The 18,685-nt window shown below is 51.5% G+C and overlaps 3 protein-coding genes and 1 long non-coding RNA gene across 5 annotated transcripts in view; 1 reads left to right on the forward strand and 3 right to left on the reverse strand.

Moving 5' to 3' along the window:
* Window positions 1–626: 626 nt before the first annotated feature.
* Window positions 627–3,409, reverse strand: HOXA1 (homeobox A1). 2 transcript variants are annotated; one of them, XM_082631674.1, is made up of 3 exons: window positions 2,955–3,409; window positions 2,657–2,751; window positions 2,081–2,160 (listed from the first exon to the last, which is right to left on the reverse strand). In XM_082631674.1, exons 1-2 carry the CDS (start codon window positions 3,297–3,299, stop codon window positions 2,692–2,694), a joined length of 405 nt encoding a protein of 134 aa, XP_082487800.1. In that variant the 5' UTR covers window positions 3,300–3,409; the 3' UTR covers window positions 2,081–2,160; window positions 2,657–2,691. The 2 variants fall into 2 exon arrangements, with proteins under 2 accessions (XP_082487799.1, XP_082487800.1); XM_082631673.1 differs by having other exon boundaries at window positions 627–2,160; window positions 2,657–3,409.
* Window positions 3,410–3,550: 141 nt separating this feature from the next.
* LOC309810011 lies at window positions 3,551–7,281 on the forward strand. The gene is made up of 2 exons (XR_014294929.1): window positions 3,551–3,768; window positions 7,145–7,281. It is a non-coding gene; the product is annotated as an uncharacterized lncRNA (long non-coding RNA).
* Window positions 7,282–7,657: 376 nt separating this feature from the next.
* Window positions 7,658–10,178, reverse strand: HOXA2 (homeobox A2). Its single transcript, XM_082632598.1, has 2 exons — window positions 9,502–10,178; window positions 7,658–8,819 (listed from the first exon to the last, which is right to left on the reverse strand). The coding sequence occupies exons 1-2, from the start codon at window positions 9,878–9,880 to the stop codon at window positions 8,080–8,082; spliced, it is 1,119 nt and encodes a 372-aa protein (XP_082488724.1). The 5' UTR covers window positions 9,881–10,178; the 3' UTR covers window positions 7,658–8,079.
* Window positions 10,179–14,354: 4,176 nt separating this feature from the next.
* The window catches only part of HOXA3 (homeobox A3), a 43,083-nt gene continuing 38,752 nt past the window's right edge, over window positions 14,355–18,685 (reverse strand). Inside the window, exons 5-6 of the mRNA XM_082632657.1 lie at window positions 17,562–18,207; window positions 14,355–16,159 (exon numbers count right to left, since the gene is read on the reverse strand). Of these exons, the coding sequence (XP_082488783.1) occupies window positions 15,354–16,159; window positions 17,562–18,087 (1,332 nt within the window). The 5' untranslated portion in view covers window positions 18,088–18,207 and the 3' untranslated portion in view covers window positions 14,355–15,353. The remainder of the gene's footprint in view (window positions 16,160–17,561; window positions 18,208–18,685) is intronic.

Below are 18,685 nucleotides of genomic sequence, written 5' to 3' on the forward strand. Positions count from 1 at the left end.
GTGGAAGGAAGGAGTGGATATTAACAGGAGGAACTGGAGGAGGGATGCAAGGGTTTACTCAGTACAGACCACACTCAATTTAAAGAGTGGAATATTTTGGCACACTGTCCAACAATCCAGAAAGAAGGAAGAGGGGTGGGGTGGGGGCCCCCATCCTCAAACAGCTTTATACTGGAGCTAATTAAATGTGAATCTCTTAGCTCTTGGTTCATTGATGTGAGGAAAGACTGACTGAAGAGTTTCAGCTTTTGAAGGGGATTCTGTTTATATATATGTCAACATTGAGTTGGAGGTGAAAAGGTTAGCACTTGACCCAGGAAGTATCCATGTTTGTTTCAAAAAATAGATCTGCTTCATAAATTTCTTCACCATTCATTTTTTTCCATAATGAACTTTGATTATAATAAAGCAGCCGCTGCTATTTTAAAGAAAATCAGCCTATTACATAGACAACGTTAGGTGCAATTACACTCATAGGGGAAGCTTCAGCTACATAATGAAAAGCCTTTCCTTTTTTTTTTTTCAAGAAAAGCCCCACCTCTTTGAAAATACACACCACACTTCTCTCCTTCCCCATGTGAAAGGAGCCACCTTTGTAGGAACCAGCAAATTGTGGCCAAGCCAAATACACAGATGCGTAAGCATATCTGAAACCTGAATATATTTATTACAGACATCTTAAGACCCGTAAATTCTGCTCTGGATCACATCACTCCGGGATCTCTGAGCTGTTCATGATTGTACAGGAAATGGGGAATATCACAAAGGATAACTGATAGAACTCAGTGTGGTACTTCAGGGACATCAAAACATTGTGCGACATGCAAAAGACTATTCACGAATCACACAAAATATACATTCATTGTGCCATCCATCACATTAACAATTGAGCTGAAAATATATCATATCCAGCTAAGATAACTGTGGAAGGAAGAAGCTGGTTTGAATAATACATTTAGATCCTGAATAATCCAGCACAAATTTTAAATAGAGTGTGTCCAGAGAAACAAGAAAGGAGTGGGGATGGGGAGAGACTTAGCACAGGAAGCAAGGTTTCTGACCCTTGTATTCTGCAGGCCTTCTTAACTCACTGAAAGAACAAATTGAGGCTACCATCTGAGGCATCTGATTGATTTTAAATGAGAGCTTTTAATTCTTTAACCTATAATCACATATAAAGTTATACCAGCTTTAAGAGTTTGCCCACTGTGTTTTAGTCACTTAATCAAAACATTTCTAGAAAATCTGTATAAAGATAAATCTTTCAGGACAAAGCATTTACAACCAGCAAACTCACACACATGAAACTGAATTAAATTAAGGGATGAATTAATTGTGTAAACACTCTCATAGTGTATCTGTTCTTCATGAGCTCCTGGACCCTCTTCTCTCTCTCTAGCCTACTTTAAGGGCAAAGTAGGGGAGAACTGTAAATATACAGATAGATAAAAGATGAGAGGCCTTGCTCTGACATGTTTCGGCTGGCAGAGGAAACTATTTTCCAAAGGGCATCTGAAAGGAACAGTAGGTTCTGTCGAAATCTCCTAAAAGTAGGGGTGTTAGGTGCCATCAGAAAATTGATGCTGGCACTCAATCTGCGCTATGGAGCTGACACCCCCCCCCCATCAAGTTTCTAATCCAGAATTCTCTGGAAACACATTATCCTGGCCAGGAGTTCCCCAGATAGGATCAGAAAGGAAGAGAAAGATTGTAAATGGAAAGGAAGATAAGCTAAGAATGTGCTTTGGGTAAGAAGTCCCAGCCGGAGGAGTAGCCTGGGCTGCAGAGTGGGGCCGGGGCGGCCTCAGTGGGAGGTAGGTAGAGTGTCTGAGGTAGAAGACCCCGGGGAAGGAACGCAGGGTGAGGAGCTGGACTTCTCTGAGGATTCCTCGGCCTTCTCCTCGCTTCCCGTCGGAGTGGCTGGAGAGATGGGCAAGAGGCCCTCCTTCTCTCGTTTCTTCTGCTTCATTCGGCGGTTCTGGAACCAGATCTTCACCTGGGTCTCATTGAGCTGCAGGGATGCGGCAATCTCCACCCTGCGGGCGCGTGTCAAGTACTTGTTGAAGTGAAACTCCTTCTCCAGCTCCGTGAGCTGTTTAGTAGTGAAGTTGGTACGCACTGCATTGGGTTGACCCACGTAGCCATACTCTCCGACTTTCCCTGGGGGCAAGGTGGGAAGCGATGAGAGGAAAAGGTAAAAATTTTTATAATCGATATGAGATTCCGTACACGCTTCAGAGCAACCTTCGGGTAAAGAGGAATCAAGAATTTCTGAACATAAACCGGGCTTGGGAGGGTGAGTGATGAGGTGTAAAATGTTAATCTGAAATCAACCATTAGCATGGTCAGACCGTGATTAATGGAGCCTGGAGATATTAACAGGACACCCCTCACACACACACACACACCTACCCACTTCCCACTTCCTACTTCCAAAACCTCTAAAACCAACAGCCCCTTTGGAAATACAGCAGTCTCAGACGCTCCTTTGCCCCAACGCACCTGGGTAAACCTCCCCACACCCTACAACACAGGTGGGAAGCAAGAACTTTAAAAAAAAAACAACAACAAAAACATGATTAATTTTCCTTAGAAACTAAGCATACCAGCTCCTTCCAAAATCATCAAGGAGCTTTCATGAAATGGCAAGACTGACCTGTTTTGGGAGGGTTTCTTTTGACTTTCATCCAGTCAAAGGTCTGTGCTGGAGAAGATGTCTCTGATGCAGGGGAGCGACAGGCTTCTTGGTGGCTGGCGTGGAGAGGGGACAAGGAGTTATTATACGTGGCCAGGGCCAGGCTCTGGTGCTCTTGTCCATATGAGTGGTGAATGTACTGAGGCGAGCCCACCGCGCCCCCGGCATAACCCTGGTGGTGGTGGTGATGCTGGACCATGGGAGATGAGAGATTTCCAGAGTAAACAGCGGGAGCGCACGAGGGGTACCCACCACTTACTTCTGCTTCCTGATTTAACGCGTAGGGGCTGTAAGGCGCGCCGAAGTTCTGCGCGCCGTAGCTTGGACCACAACTCGAGTGGGAGTAGGATACCCCCAGGTTCCCAGGAGTCTGGTAGGTGGCCGGCTGGGGGTGGTGATGGTGGTGGTGGTGGGGCGGGCTGATCTGCACCCCCCTGCCCACTAGGAAGCGGTCGTCGCCGCCACAGCTGTTGGCACTGACCGCGCACGACTGGAAAGTTGTAATTCCATGGTCGGAGGGGTAGGCTCGCGCTGAGCAGGTCCCCGAGTCGCCACCGCTGAGGATGGGGTATTCCAGGAAGGAGCTCATTCTTGCATTGTCCATCTGTCACTGAGTGACCGGGTCCTGCGAAGCCCTGGGTGACCGTGCCAACTTTCTCACTTCCTCCATGGGGCCGGAGAAGAAAAATGATATGAATGTACAGTGCGCAAGAGGGGGGGCGGGAGGGCGGAGGGCGCTAGGGGAGGGGCACGTGACTATATCAGCCAATGGCGGAGCTTGCTGCGAAAGTTTGCTGGCTCCTGCGGTGATGGATCACCATTTCAGTGGCATTTAAATCCCCGGCGCTCCTCAGTCTAGGTGACGCGCAGTCGCCCCCCCAGGCAGCCCGGGCGGCAGCAGCAGCTGCGGCAGCTGCCGGGGCAGATTCGGAGCGCTGGGGCGAAGGGGAGCAGAGGCTGCTTTCTGCGCGCGCTGACTCCGATCGCCCCCCCCCTCCGGGAAGTGGGGGCTGGAAGGCATCCCCCGTCACCGCCCCCTCCCCACCGCGCACAGAAAGATGAATTGGCAAGAGGTGAGAAGCGAGGAGGGCTCCTCGATCTCTCGGGTCGGGAATCAGTGGGCGGGAGCTCGCTGGGCCGCCACTAGCACACTGGCGGAGCCCGGAACGCAAGGAATTGGAGGGGTTGCTCCCCGGGCGCTTTCCCTTCAGTCCCTTCTGCGGTGCCTCGAGGAGTGCCAAGAACGGTGGCGTAGGACGAGGCTGGGCCACCAGCTCTCTAAGCTCGGGATGGAGAGGGAAGTACGCAGAGAGCTGGCTGGGAGGAACCCGAGTGGGCGTGGAGGGGACGAGGGCAAAAAAGGAAACTTCCCTTCTCCAAGGAGGGTCTTGAAGCCTCCTTTCCTCCCACCCCCCTTCCTCCTCCCCCCCTTCCTCCTCCCCCTCCCTCCCCCCCCGTCGGCTATTAGCGTGGCAACGTGGAGCTTTTGTATGTAATTCGACGCCTGGGAGTGGGTGAGCCTTGGGAGCTAGCCTTGCTGGCCAAGGCCAGGGGTGGCCCAGCTCTTCGCCCTCCCTCTCTCCTCGCTCTCCGCCCCTTTCTCCTCCCCACTCAGCTTGCTCTGGGAGCCCTACGGGATCCGTAGCAACTCCGCCGGTAGATTTTGAGGGGTAGGAGGCGGGGGAGAGAGATGACGCTAGCGGACGTGGCAAGCCTGGGGGCCGGGCCCTGTGCTGCAGGCCATCTGCCGGCTCCCTAGGACCCAGGAGCCTGCGTGCTCCGACCGCGGCCTCAAAGGGCGAGACCACGGCTCCCGCAAAGTACGATGGACTCTCCCCCCCAACCCCCCGCAACGTTTCTCGTTTTCTGAAGGGAGATGTTAGGAGTGGAAGAGCTTCCTTTATCCACTCCCCCCATTCTACTGCACAGCTGAAGTGGGGGTGGGGGGCTGGCAGGTGGGAGGGGCGGGGGACAGATGGCTGATGGGGGACGGGACATTTCCTCCTTCCCCAACAACTGACTGCCTAGTTCCTTGTGTGAACCTTCAAGTCTTTCCCTAGAGAGACACGTGCAAATCTGAGCGTCATCCCAGGACAGGGGTCCTGTTCTCCATCACCCTCGTCCTACCCCGATGCCGACAGGGTCGTTAATTGCTGTTTACTATTAGGTTTCGTGTGAACCCTTAGCTTGTAGAGAGAAAAGGCCAAACAGAGGCCAAGAACTGATGCATTCTTGGGTAAAAGAAATCCAGACATCATCCAGAAGCTTTGCAGCCAATGCTGTATAGCTTTATTCTGACCACGTTCACCACATCGGTATCCAACAGATCAAATTTATCTGAGGATTGTATGTGGATTTGGGGTTCCCACTCCTCTTTAGCTTTCCCTCCCCAGTTAAAAGAAGGAAGTTTTTCTTGAGGCAGGCACATTTCAAATGTGTTAGTCAGCCTTTCAAGTTTCTGTGTTCTGTTCTTCACGTATAGAAGTTCTCTCCTAACCTGTCTCCCCAAGAGGGAAAACTGGCAGACATTTGACTGTAGATTCCCTCAGTAGCAAAGGAACATTTTTTTCCTAAACATTTCCTTTTGAAAGGGTATTTTCCTGTGACCCATCCCCAATCATGGTTAAGAGGGAACCAGGAAAGGTCACTCCTGCCCCAGTTTCAGCACCTGGGGAACCTCATCCGGGAGAAGGGAAAAGGCAAGGAGGCCCTCCTGGAGGTGGCTTCCTTGGGAGCGCCAGGCCTCCAGCCAGGGGGGGGAGAGAAGGGGCTCCTGTGCGGGAGAAGGCAGGACCTTAGGGGGTCTGGCCTGGTATTGAGGACGATCTGCTCTCACAGCCGAAGCTCGTCGGTACGTTCTTCCCCTTGCCTCATTCCTGTCCCTTTGTTGGCCTCCTCGGCTCGGGTCTGCAAGACCCCCTCGGCAGCAGGGCTCGCGCCACAAAGCCACCCCAGTCTGCAACCGCTCTCCTTCCTCTGCTAGTAGTTCTCCGCCTCTGGGCTCCTCTCCCTCCACCTCTCTTCCTCCCTCCGGGCCTTTTTCCCAGCCATCGTGGGTGGGGTGTTTTTCTTGGGATCACAAGCTTGCGCTAGCACACAGGGCCGCTGCACACGGGCCGCGTCCGACCCGCCTCCGCGCACCGCTCCGGGCTGGCCGGGCTCTCGAGGTCGAGCCGACTCCGCCCCGGCTGGTCGCCCAGAGCGCCGCTCTCCCGGTGCGGCTCACAAAGGCAGCCTCCTCTGGCCACGATCCCGCAGGCTTCCGTAGCTTGGTTCCTTCACCACCACGAAATCCTAGGGCTCATTTCGCCGGGTGGGAGACCCTAGGTCCTCGGGGCAAGTAGGCCAGCGCCCCACGACGCGAGCTAAAGTCTCTTTAAACGCCCGGGGAGAGTGCGTGAAAGGCGAGCTCGGTCACTATTTAAATGATCGCTTACAAGCGGCTTGTTGAGCTCAAAGCGCCTCTTTCAGGGCTCTTCTAGTAGTAGAAAGGGAAGGAGCGAGGAGGAGACAAAACGCCGCCGAGGCCCCGAGCTGTTCATGGCATCCGCGGCTCAGCCAAGCTGTTGTTTTAAAAGAGCAATAAAAATGAATTATGACTAAACGCCTTCTAACTTAATGCTTTCGGACGGGGATTCCCGGCAAATACGTAAGAGGATTTTTATTTGTGCATGTGTTCCTGCAATTGATCTCTTTGATGACATTCTCATTCATAGAAAGCGTTTGATTTATGAGCGTAGGATGAATCGCAAACAGCAGCGGCTAAACCCTGGCCTCGGCCGGGCTGCCTGCTCCGCTCCGCGCCTGGGGCAGGAGACCTGCCCGGGTCCCCACTCTCCTCCGCCGCTGCCGGGATTTAGGGGGCAAAAGGGTGGGGGAAGGTAGGCAGCAAACCCGGGGAGAAGGATCGCGATTTCCTCATTAACTTCCAAGCCTTTGCTATTAAGAGCCGGGTTCTTAAATCAACCCACCCCCCACACATGTTGCTTACTCGCTGCCCTTTCTCACGGTAAGTAAGTAGCCATCGGAACAGAGCTCAGTAAGGGAAAAATAAACATGGGGAGACATAAGAAGGGAGAAAAAAACAGAACAACCCAGTAACATCCCTAGTTCACATTTTATTGATATTTCATTTAAAGTGCTTTTTCTCTTTCTCTCTCTAGAAACTGGGTTAATTTATAACCTGGGTGGGGGTAGAAACACTCCACTTTAAATCTCATCTTGCTAACCTGACTTCAAAGCTTTAATGATCCATTATTTGCCATGTAAACAGATTTAAGAATGAAATATTGATTTTTCTGACCCTGAAAAAAAAGAAAAGAATCCTAGAATGACTGAACCAGAGGATTGCAAAAAAAAAAAAAAAAAAAAAAAAAAACCCACCCTTTCTGAAGTGCATTTTCCAGCTAGTAACCATTGTTTTGTTTTATTTTTGTTTTTCTGTTTTAGGTCTGTTTGCTTGGACCCATCAACAGCTGGGAGACTAATCAACCACACTGAAAATGTTTGGGGATTTGTGGGGGAGGGGTTTGGAATGTAAATGTTTGAAACAAATGTGTATAAATAAATGAATTCTTGATAACTTAGTTATTGACCTGGAGACTGGTAGCTTGTTAAAGAAACTCCATGTTCCTCCTTCCTGGAGTTGGAGGTTTCTGTAGGCACTTTATTTCTCCACTTTCAAAAGCTTGGGCTTGGCCCAACTCTGAGGCTGCCCAATCCTGTTTCTATTACCAATTTAAATCTATGGCTTGAACCTCTACATTGAAAAACCTAATCCATTCCCTTAAAAAACAAAAAACCACACTTCTCAGAAGCCCTAACCATTTTCTGCCTTTCTTTTTTTGTTGCTGTCTATTGAATACTTTGAACATGCCCATTTAATAAATATATTAAAATTGAAAAAGAAAATGGATTGTGACCAGAATTTTATTTACCAAGTTAGACTAAAAGAGGAAAAAGAAACTGTTATGAGCCTTGAGAAAGAGGGGGAGGAAAAAAATAAGAAAGCTACTTATAGCAAAGGAGAATTTATTCTACCAAAAATACGCATGACAATGCATCCTAGTGTAATACAAAAATAAAAAGAAAGTGAAGATACAATTATATGATCACTTTCTTGCAGGCCTCATATATTGCTTTCAGGAAATCACATAGAGGGTTGTTGGATTAGATTTTAAACAACTAAAACTCCAAAATAATCTGAAAAAGATGGCTCTGTAACTGGGTTAAGGGAATCACTAAACAGAAAAATCTTCAACATTTAAAGGAGGGAGAGGGTAAGTCAAGAAGAAAATAAAAATTAGCTCTCAGAATAAAGGAAGGCAAAACCACCCGGTCAAAGGGGTTTTTGTTTTGTGATGCTTTGTTTTGCTTTAATGTTTTTAGTAATTCAGATGCTGCAAGTCGATTGTGGTGAGTGTGTCTGTAAAAAAGTCAAAGCTGTCAGCTGAAATATCTACAGGACTGTCGAGGGAACCCGGCAAACTGGGCGAGACTGCGTCTGAAAGCTGCAGGCAGGAATCTGTGGAAAAAACGTTAAAGTCCTGCAAAGAGGGGACCTCGAGGGCCTCGGGACTGTCATTGTTTAGGCCAGAGCCACAGTTCTGGCCCATTGTTGACAAGCAGTTAGGAACAGTGGGTGACTGGTGCTGAAAATGTTTCAGATTTTTTTCATTGCTGGTTAAAGGCGACACTGGGAAACTTTGGGAGTCACCATTGTGTCCATTGGGAGCCTGCTGCTGAGAGAGGGCATTTTGCTGAAAAGTGTAACCTTCCCTCTCCAGAAGGGCCCCGGAGACGCTGAGGGCTTGCTCAAAGAGCGACTTCTCTTCCTCGTCCTCCTCCACTTTCTCAGAGTCTTCGAGGCTTTTAAATTTTCCTTCGCTGTTTTGGTTCTCCTTGCACTGGGTCTGCCTCTTGTGCTTCATCCTCCGGTTCTGAAACCACACTTTCACTTGTCTCTCAGTCAAATCCAGCAGCGCTGCAATTTCCACCCTTCGGGGTCTGCAAAGGTACTTGTTGAAATGAAATTCTTTTTCCAGCTCTAAAAGCTGCGTGTTGGTGTAAGCAGTTCTCAGGCGCCGGGAGCCCCCGCCGCTGCCATCGGCGATTTCCAGGGATTCTGCGGAAAGGGAAACCAACAAGAGACACACGCACAGTTGGAGGTGGAGGGGTCCGAGCGGGGTTATTCCACTGGAGAATAAATATAGCAGAAAAGATCAACTGCAACAAAATGGCCGCCCCTAGATGCAGTAAAGCTATTGTGCTGCCTTTCCTGGGAGCCCAGCCCGGGGAGACCCCATCTCTTCCACCTCCATCAAATTCTTGCCTGTAGCTCCCCCCAACCTCTCCATCCGGGAGCAAACTTTATATTAGCCACACCACAATTTATAATTAATGCATCAGCTGCTTAGCTGAGCAAGAGCGATCTATCACTCTTCATTACTGTCAAAAAGCCAAACTCTAGGACAACTAGACAAGAGGAGGTCAGTTCCAACTCAAATAAATCATCCCACATTACACAAGTTAGGGAAAGTTCCCCCACCCCCTTCTTAAAATATATATATATATATATATATATATATATATATATATATATATATATAGTCATTGCGGAACGCAGGATCCCTTTTCTCAACATCAAACCCACTCCTGAGCCCACAGGGGAAGGGAAAGCAGCCAAGCATCTCTCTCTCTCTCCCCCTTCTCTCCCAGCCCACGCTCCCCTCCCCCCATAACCGCTCTCGGGGCAGCCCAGAAGGGGAAGAGGGTCCGGGGACCTGGGGCCAAGTCTTTGGACTGACCTTTGTGGCTGAGGCAGGCAGGGCCGGTGGCGGCAGCGGCCGAGGCGGGAGGCAGCGCGGTTTTCTTGGCCGCCTTCTTCTCCTTCATCCAGGGGTACTCGGGCGGCTGCAGGGCGCCGGCGGGCACTGGGCTGCCGCGGCTGCCCGCGGGGCTCGGCTTGGGGCGGCCGCCAGCGCCGTGGAGAGGGTGACTGCCCGGGTTCAGGCTGGGAATGGTCTGCTCAAAAGGAGGAGGAATCAGTGTCGAGTGTGAAAGCGTCGAGGTCTTGATTGATGAACTTTGAAATGTATCAGCGACAGGGGGAAAAGATGTCAGGCACTCAGCGAGCGACGGCTGGCTATTGATAAAACCAATCTCTCGCTCAAATTCGTAATTCATGGCCTTCTCCTTGGAGCCCCCTCGGAGAAAAAGTTCCCTCTTCTGGAGGGGCTTTGGGGGGGCAAGGCCCAGGAAAAAGGCGAGCGCGGAGGGAAAAAAAAATCTATCATAGAAGATCGCTGCTGGGGTGTTTTTTTTCTAATTCACTGATTACAGCCGTATGGGGACCGCGCTACTATTAAACTATTGAATTCATGGAGACAAGGTTGAAATTGGACCGAATTGGCTGTCACATGATTGCTTCTGCCCAATGACAATTTGGGCTTTAATCAAAAGAAGCCACTGTCTGTTTGATTGATCCAAAAAAGTCGGGAAGGAACGCCTCATTGGGGGCCAGCGAGGCTTTATTTACACTTTTTTCAGGGCAAAAATACCTATATGTGGGTGTGGGTTAGGGATGCCTGGGAGTGCGTGGGGGCGAGGGTGCCTGCCTGCCTCCTGATCAGCACGGATCTGGTGTGTGCGCCTGGCAGTGTGTGTGAGTGTGTGAGTGCGTGCGAGTGGTGAGCCCTGCAGCCGGTCCCGGCGGCGGCTGCCCTCTGCCTCCCCCGCACACTCCGCGCATTGTTTGGGACTGTCGGGAAGACGCCTCGCACCTCACAAATCATTTAAGCACCTCAGTCTGACGCCTGCAGTCATTAACAAAGTAATCCATTAATCTTAAAGTTTTGACACCCGAGGGCCCCGCATCCCAACCACATAAGTTCTGCTGAGGCAGGAGGAAGAAGCAGAGGGAGAGGGGAGATGAGACAGAGAGAGGAAAGGGCGGGGGCGGGGTGGGGGACAGAAAGAGAGAGAAGGATTCTTTTGGGGGGTTCCTCCCTTTTATTTCCCTTTTCCTCCTCCGCCATAAACCAGTTCCTGGACCTCAGAACTGGTGTGTCTCTGTTTTCCTTCCCGTCTGTCTGTCTTTCCCTCTTTTCCTCTTTTTTCCCCTCTTCTCCCCTCTCCTCCTCCCTGTCTCTCCTCTGTCCACCTCTCCTCCCCCCACTTCCCTCAGGCCCTCGCCCCCCTCCCAAAGCCCAGCTCGGAGTCCGCGCCCACGGACCCCGGACCCCGGCCCATTGTTAGCCGGCTTTTCCACGACAACTATGCATCTGGCTCCAGCGGGAAGCGGAAAACGGGAGGCGGCTCTCCAGGCTTCCCGACCCTCCTGCGCCATCAACTTCTCAGGAGTGGCTCGAGAAAGATAGATGCATGTGCCAAGCGAGACAACAACCCCAGATCCATGTGTCCAAATCCCTGTAGCCAGGGCGGCGGCCAGCCAAAGAAATGCCGCCCCGAGCAGGCGCGTGCGGCTCCTGGCATTCTGGGTTTCATACCCGTAGGGCTCGGGTGCGGTAAGTATTTCTGATTTCTAGGAAGTCTGTTGGAAGTTAGCAGCACGGAAGGAGAAGGCGCTTGCTTGTTCTCTCTTGTTTTCTTTTTCTTTTCCTCCCCTTCTTCTCATCCTTGTCGCTCTGGTGGGGGCTTCTTGGTTCAGATGCAGTGAGTGCTCCCTGGCAGCCTGAACTGTCTCCTGCACTGTCCCGCTTCTTGGCCACCAGGGATGTTTGCACTCGGGTTCTGTTGTGAGAAACAGCACCGCGGGTGACAGAGGGCAACCCAAGGAGGAATTATAAAGGTTCTGTTTCTCTCTTCACTTTATTTTTTCCAACTTGGAGACTTGAGACTGAGCGAATCTTGGACTGTGCTGGAGGGTTCAAAAGATAACACCTTTAGATACCAAACAATAACTTTGAAAAAATCCACCAAGCCAGAAAAAGGGAAGGAGGCTGAGAGAGAAATCTGAAGGTATCTCTTTTCCCCCAAACCCTGAGGATGATGATTCGCTTTTGCTTCCTTTGAAATGGACCAAGTGATCAGACTCCCCCTGGCCGGCAGGCATCGGTGGCAGGAAAATAAATCATTCTGATGGCCAGGGAGAGAAAGATTGTCGGAGGAGAAAAATCTACGTAGAAAACAAGAAAGGCTGACCAAGCCACAAGGATAGGACTCCATCTCTGAGGCTGGCATCAAAGGGGGCTTGGGTTGGAAATTAGATATAAAGTGGACTTCGTCATTGACTAGCCCAGAGCATTGCCTTACAGATAGAGATGCTATTTTGGAAAATGTGGGGTTTTTTCAGTTTTCTTGCTTTTATTCCAAACAAAGCTCTGAAGGAAGTCTGAGTGCGATCAATCTTGCTCACCAAAAGCCTTGACAGCTTCTGGCCCTTAAGAACACATTTCAGCTTCGAGCTCTTTCCAAGATCAAATGTGGCCGAGTAAAGAGGAGAGCAGGAAACGCAAGTAAACAAGGAAAACTAGTCGTTTTAAAGATTTTTTTTTTTTTTTGGCAGCAGAAAGAGTTATAAGGCTGCTTTCAGGAAAGGTGCTTTGTGGACTCTGGGATGGTGGCTTTTGGCATTTGCTTTTACCAGAAAATATTGAGGGGTTAAGGGGAGGGGGAACGTGGAGAGGAAGCAGCGCTGCCCCCATATCGTTGAGGCTTTGTCAGGGGCTGCGTGGGTGAGAGCTTTCTGCTCGCCTCAGCGGCCTTAATTCAAATACCATCTGGAAGAAAACCCTTTTTTTGGACCATTCAACACTGAAATCTTCCCCAGACCTATTACTTTAACTCAGGAGATATTTTAATAAGGATTTCTTTTTAATATCTAGGAAACTGGGGTTGAGAATGATATTTTTTCTTTGATAGTCAAAATGAATGACTTGACTGGCAAGATACGGGAAATCATATTGGAATCTCCTTTTTAAAATCTCTGCCCTGAGGGAAGAAGGACTCCTCCAAACCAGTTCTCCCTCAGCTAAAGAGTAGATTTTAGAGGTTTTAGAAACGGATTCAAACAGTGGGATCTCTGAAAGATTTCCCTCTCTGGATGGGTAGCTTTCGCTCTCTCTCTCTCTCTCCCCCCGCTCCGCCACTGTTTCGTATTCTCCCAGGTAATTTTACACACTTCTCTAAAATTATTCCTTAAAAGAAGACTCCCTTGTCTCAGCCTACTGTGTTCAGGTCTGAACAACCAAAAGGGTGGAAGCTCCAGTCCTCACAAAGACTGGTTTTCCAGCCTCTACATTTCTGAGGTGCGCCATATGTCAGCAGGGAGGTTGGGGGGTGGGGGATGGTAGGGAGCAAATCTACTTCTTCCACGGCCCAAACTCTTTAAAAAGAAAAAAATACATAGCAGGAGCCCCAGGACAGATTTGGGGGAAGCACCTCTAGCAGTGAGAGAAACACCCAGGTCTCTACAGCTGCCTGGCTTTGCATCTGCCCAGTCTTTTTCTTTCTTTTTTTTTTTTTAAACTTCAGGAGTTTCTCTAAAAGCAGCTCCTTCACGCCCAGTAGGTACCCCCAAAATGGCTCCACTGCCTGTTTTTAAAGCTCATCTTCAGGAGCTTCTCAGGGGAAAGATAGAGGCCATGATGATGTATATTTTGGATTGCAAACAAAATGGCGACATTTCCCATCCCTGCCTCTGATACAATCCAGGGAGATGGGGGATTTATTTCTCACATCAGATGCTCCTGATCCCCAGACACAGGTGGTTCCTCACTTCCAGCTTTGAGAGGGGGGCTGCTGATGGGGATGTAGTTCTGAGGTTTGCACTTTCAGATTTTGATTTCTTCTCCGAGCAATTCTTTAATCTGAAGATGAAAATATTTCCCTTTCCTGTGCCTGCCTTTGCCTCTGCCAGCCAGTCAGTAGGCAGCTCTACCTTAAATCCAGCAGTAGGAATGTAATGTTTAGCTCCTGTAGCATCAAATAAAAGAAGTACTTGTAAAACTGCATTTTTATTAGAAAGATACCAATCTCCTTTCTCTCTCCCCCTCCCCCTGGGGCCATAAAAGGAAAGCAGGGAGGGAAGAAGGAGAGGAAATAAATCCAGAGTATGCCAAATCCTATTTTCCGGGAAGAAGCCAATGCTGGGACTCAAGCAGTCCATGGAAGGACTCGGGGAGGCTCCTTGGAGCTCAGCCCTTCTTTTGCTGGAGACCTGGGTGAGCCTCAGTCTCTTCCGAGCCGCCCCGCTCCCAGTGGCGATTTTAGGAGTGATTCTTTCCTCCGGGCGCGATAAGGGACAGCGAAGCATCCGCGGAGAGGCCAGTTGCTCCTAGAAAGTGCTCGGCATCCTCCGCGCGGCCGGCGATTCCCCGGGTTAAGACGTTGGCTGGTCCGCTTTGACCGGAGGAAGATAGTGGAGCAGAAGACAGCCCTACCTTATCCCCCGGCGGGGCTGCCCGGGCACCTGTGCGCCCCGCGCCGCGCCTCAGCCAGGCTGCCTTTGTTCCTCCCGCACTCAGCACTCCGCAGCCCCTGCGCCCGCGGCCGGCCTCGGTGGCAGCTGGGAACCGGGCAGCCCAGCGGGCAGGCAGCTCAGCGTTTCCAGAACTGCCGCCGCGAGAAGCTCCGACTGCCTTCCCGAGGATTCGCCGCGCTCCCGGGCGAGCCGCCTGGCCAGGCCTCAAGCCCTGCTCCGCCAGTTCGCCTCTGCCTGGACTCCACGCAGACCCTTATCTTCGGCCAAAGAATCCCTTCTGAACACGGATATTATTCAGAATAGAAACTTTATTTTATTTTTTTGTTTTGTTTCTCAGAATGTGAGCAGCAAGGAATGTAGAACTCTCAAAACAAACCTAGCGTTTTTCGCGTTTACAGATTTTTTTTTTCAGTTTCGCTTAATGTTACAAACCTAAATCACTGTTTTCAGAAGCTGGATCCTCTCTGGTATTATTGCATCGTTACTGTTTTTATAAAGGAATTCTATTTCCCTTTCGAATAAAATTTTTTTCTATGTACGCCAATACACCATTGAACAAAAGGCCAAGAAACCTTCTGAACAATCAGGGTACAGAATTTCTTTAATATAAATACGAACGGATGGGGATAAATAATATTTAAAACTTATTCAATGCTTGCAAAAAAAATATAAATAAATCTGACTGTTCACCAGCATACACACACGGAAAGACGTACACTTAGTCATCCTTGCACAGGGAGCCCCTGTTTCAAAGCGCCTTTGATTTTTTTCTCGCTCTTTACAAGAAGTGCAATTAAAAAAAATACTAAAAACTAAAAAAAAAAAAGTAATCGCTTCCCCTCGGGAGCCATAATGTACGAACAAATTCACATCAAAGAACTTGGCTAGAAAATTTGTTCATATACCCTGTTTCTGATCAAAGAGTAGAGAAGGTAAAGGTGCAGGGCCAGCGGCCGAGCAAGGGGCGGGAGGAGATAAATATCGCTACTGATACTGACAGCCATTCCAGCAACCAAGATTGCTACGTCACATAAACTATAAAAACGTGTTACCAAAGAAAACAAAACGGGGGGTGGGGAGAATGGGGGGCGGAGGAGAGAGAAAAGGGAGGGGCGGGAAAAACCTTAAACAAACAAAACAAAAAAAGCAAACGAAGAAAGGTAGGTAGCGGGGGTGGGGTGGGGACTCTCCTGGCGCGCAGCCCCGAGCCCACCATCACAGATGGGTGAGCTTGGGGGCTTCCTGAATTCTTCCCTGAGAACGATGGTGGGCGGTAAGGTCCGTGTAGGTGGGGTGCGGCTCCCCTGGCCCGGGCCCATGATGGTGGCCACTGCCCAGCGGCCCAGCGCCCCCGTAGTCCATGGCAGCCGAGGCGGCGTGGGGGAGGTGAGTTAGGCCAAAGAGGGGCGGGCCAGAGTTGCTCATGGGCTCCACATAGCTGCCCCCAACGAAGACGGGGCTTCCCTGTAAGTGTGGAGTCCCATAGCTGCCGTTGCCCTGCAGGCCATGCGCGTGCGGATCATAGTTGGGTGTGCCCCCCGCGCTCGCCCCGGTCGCGGTGTAGCGCTTCTGCGGGGGCGGCGGGGGCGCGCAGCTGGGCAGGGGTGCGGGATAGGAGGCGGGGGGCAGCCCGTAGGCGCCCTGGGGGGGCTTGGAAAAAGGCGGGGGCGACTGGGGCTCGTACGGGACGCTGTTAACCAGCGAATGCATAGAGTTAAGATAACCGCCAGCGCCGGGCGGCACGGGACTGCGACTTGGGGACTGGCCCCCTGATGATGTCAGCATGCCTTTGCCCTTCTGATCCTTCTTGTACTTCATGCGGCGATTCTGGAACCAGATCTTGATCTGGCGCTCCGTGAGGTTCAGCAGGTTGGCCATCTCCACGCGGCGCGGCCGGCACAGGTAGCGGTTGAAGTGAAATTCCTTCTCTAGCTCCACCAGCTGAGCGCTCGTGTAGGCCGTGCGCGCCCTCTTGGACGACGCCTGCCCAGGTGGGCTCTTGTCACCTGCGCAGCTCTCCCCTGCGAGATCAGAGGAGAGAGGAAGAGTGGCATCAGGGGCTGCCCGCAGCCCCTCCCAGCCCCTGACCCAGCCAGGCCCCTCCTTCCTCCAGGCCTCAAAGATCCCTCCGTTTGTCAGGGCCCAGAAAGGGGAAGAAGGAACTACGGATTGTCCTCTGTCCTGGTGGGGAAACAGCGCCTGTAGCCCGTCACTGAGTAAAGCTGCAAATCATAGGCCTCTCCAAGCGGGGGGGAAGGAACGGAAAAGCAGAACCCCCTGTTTGCCTTCCTGGTCTGTATTTCCCTTCTGGAGCTATTCACTTTCTGACTCATTTACTGATCCTTCAGCCCTATCTGACTACAAACTCCGTGTGGGCAGGTGTCACCATGTTCATTCCCTTCACAGTAACTGGAATGTGGGGCACCTAATATACACTCAATAAACCTTTCCCTCCATCACTATCTGACTGAAGGATTGGACAGTTGCCTCAACTGGCCACTTATTTGATCTGTCCAGTATAAACGAGTGGAGTAGAAGCTCCAATCTGGAAGGCCTTCTCTGCCCGAAAGAAGAGACCCCATTGAAAAGAGATCCCATTTCTGCTGGGGAGGCCCAGCCCCCTGATGCTGGATGCTATTAATTAGGGTTCTCCATGTCATCAAGCAGCCTGCCCCAGCTTTGCCCACTAATCTTGACCATCCTTTCCTCCCTGGCCCCCCAAATCCTGGCTCTGGATGGTCCCAGATGCTCAGGTTCTGGACAGAGCACTAGCAACTGGAGAAGGCAGCGGCAAAGGAAACCAAGAGGCTGGGAAGCCCAAGACCCAGCGCCTGTCCTCTATTGGAATCTGGTTCCAGGAGGCCCATGTGGTTCCCATTAGCATCCCCTCCCCCAGGAAATCCCTGGCTGCCTTCATTGTACTAAGTCTGAGTAGGGCCTTCCCAGAGATAAGGCAGCCACTCCATCTACTGGAGCAAAAATTAAAAATAGGCTCTGATTATAGGCAGAGCATTGATTCTGACTTGGAGGGCTGCTTTTATTCTGCCACATTTCATTGTGGGGTGGGAGCCACTGTTTCATTAGAAGTGAGGAGCTGTGCTAAAAAGAGACAATGCTGCTCAGGTTTGCTCTGCCCAAAGGTCCTAACGCCCCAGGGAGGGACTCCAAAGTCACTAGGCCCCACTTGCCAATAAGAGAGGTCCGGAAAGACTCCCATCAGGTCTCTCTCTGGGGTTTCCTGCGCAGAGTCCAATCACTTCCCTAGTTGCAAAGCCCCTGGAAACCTTTGAGGGCTGGGGGGAGGAGGAGTGGTGAATTCTGGAGATATTCCAGCGCTCCCAAACCTTGCTGGCTGTGGCTGGAAGTGGCCTGGGGGGCTGGGAGCCAGGTCAGAGTACCCTCTTCCGGAAGGCGGCCCTTTACCTGAGCTGGAGCCGCTGGTTTTCTGCTTTGTGTTTTGCCGAGACTCTTTCATCCAGGGGAAGATTTGTTTGGCCACGGTGGGCGAGTTGAGTAGGGGGCTCTTGGCTGCGCTGGCGGGGGTGGGGTTGCTGCTGCCATTCTGAGGGGGGGAGACTGACGAGGGGGGCGGGGGCGCGGCAGGGGCAGGCGCAGGGGGTTGCGGCGGGGGTTGCGGCTGCGGTGGGGCAGGGGGCGCGGCCTGGGGCGGCGGCGGGGCCAGGGGCGGCTCGCCCAGGCCCGGGGGCTGGCTGGGCGGACCGCTCAGGGTGCGCAGACACGCCTCGCTCAGCTCGTGCGCCTTGGGGTGGCCCCCAGCATTTGCGGGCGACTGGAGCGAACAGGCGGGTCTGTGGTACTCGCCGTCGGCGCCCAGTGCTGCGGACGCCGGGTACGGCTGCTGACTGGCATTATAACCGAACCCATTGGCTGCCTGGTAAGGGTAGCCACCGTAGATCGCCGAGCTGTCGTAGTAGGTCGCTTTTTGCATCGCGTTGTTTCACGATCTTGATCGCACACTCTGACAGGGGCTTGACACCCGTGAGGGCGCACATTGGCACGCCCCCGCGGTCACGTGACGCTCCGCCGCCAATGGCCGCCCAGCGCAGACCTGGGGGGCGAGAATCGCAGCGCCGTGAGGGCTCCGCGCAAATCCATCTTACTCTCAATAGCTAAGTGACATGAAAGCCATAAAAGAAAAAGTGGTCAGCAATATTTAGCAGCACGATTTGGCCCCGGGCGCAGAGAGCCGCGCTATAAAAAGCCGCTGGAATTTACTGGCAGCTACAAATATTTGCTTAACTTGCATCTGGAGTTGGGGTGTTTTCCGGGGAGAGGGGAGGAGAGTGAGAGGTCCGGAAGCCGGGTCTGGGGAGCTGGAATCCAAAAGGAGAAAGGCCTGATGGGCTAGAAAGGAACAGGCTCTGGATCCCTTCTTTTCCAGGGAAGAAGAAAATTAGGGTGTCCCTTCCTCTCCACAACTTGGATTCCTCCCCTCTGGAGATCATAGGGAAGGGGCAAGGGGGCAAAGGGGAGCTTGGGTCACCAACTTTTTCTCCAATCCTCTCTTTAGGACTAATATTTGCCAA

Source organism: Mesoplodon mirus (genome assembly GCF_964341445.2).
Source record: "Mesoplodon mirus genome assembly, chromosome: 9".
Classification (NCBI taxonomy): domain Eukaryota; kingdom Metazoa; phylum Chordata; class Mammalia; order Artiodactyla; family Ziphiidae; genus Mesoplodon; species Mesoplodon mirus.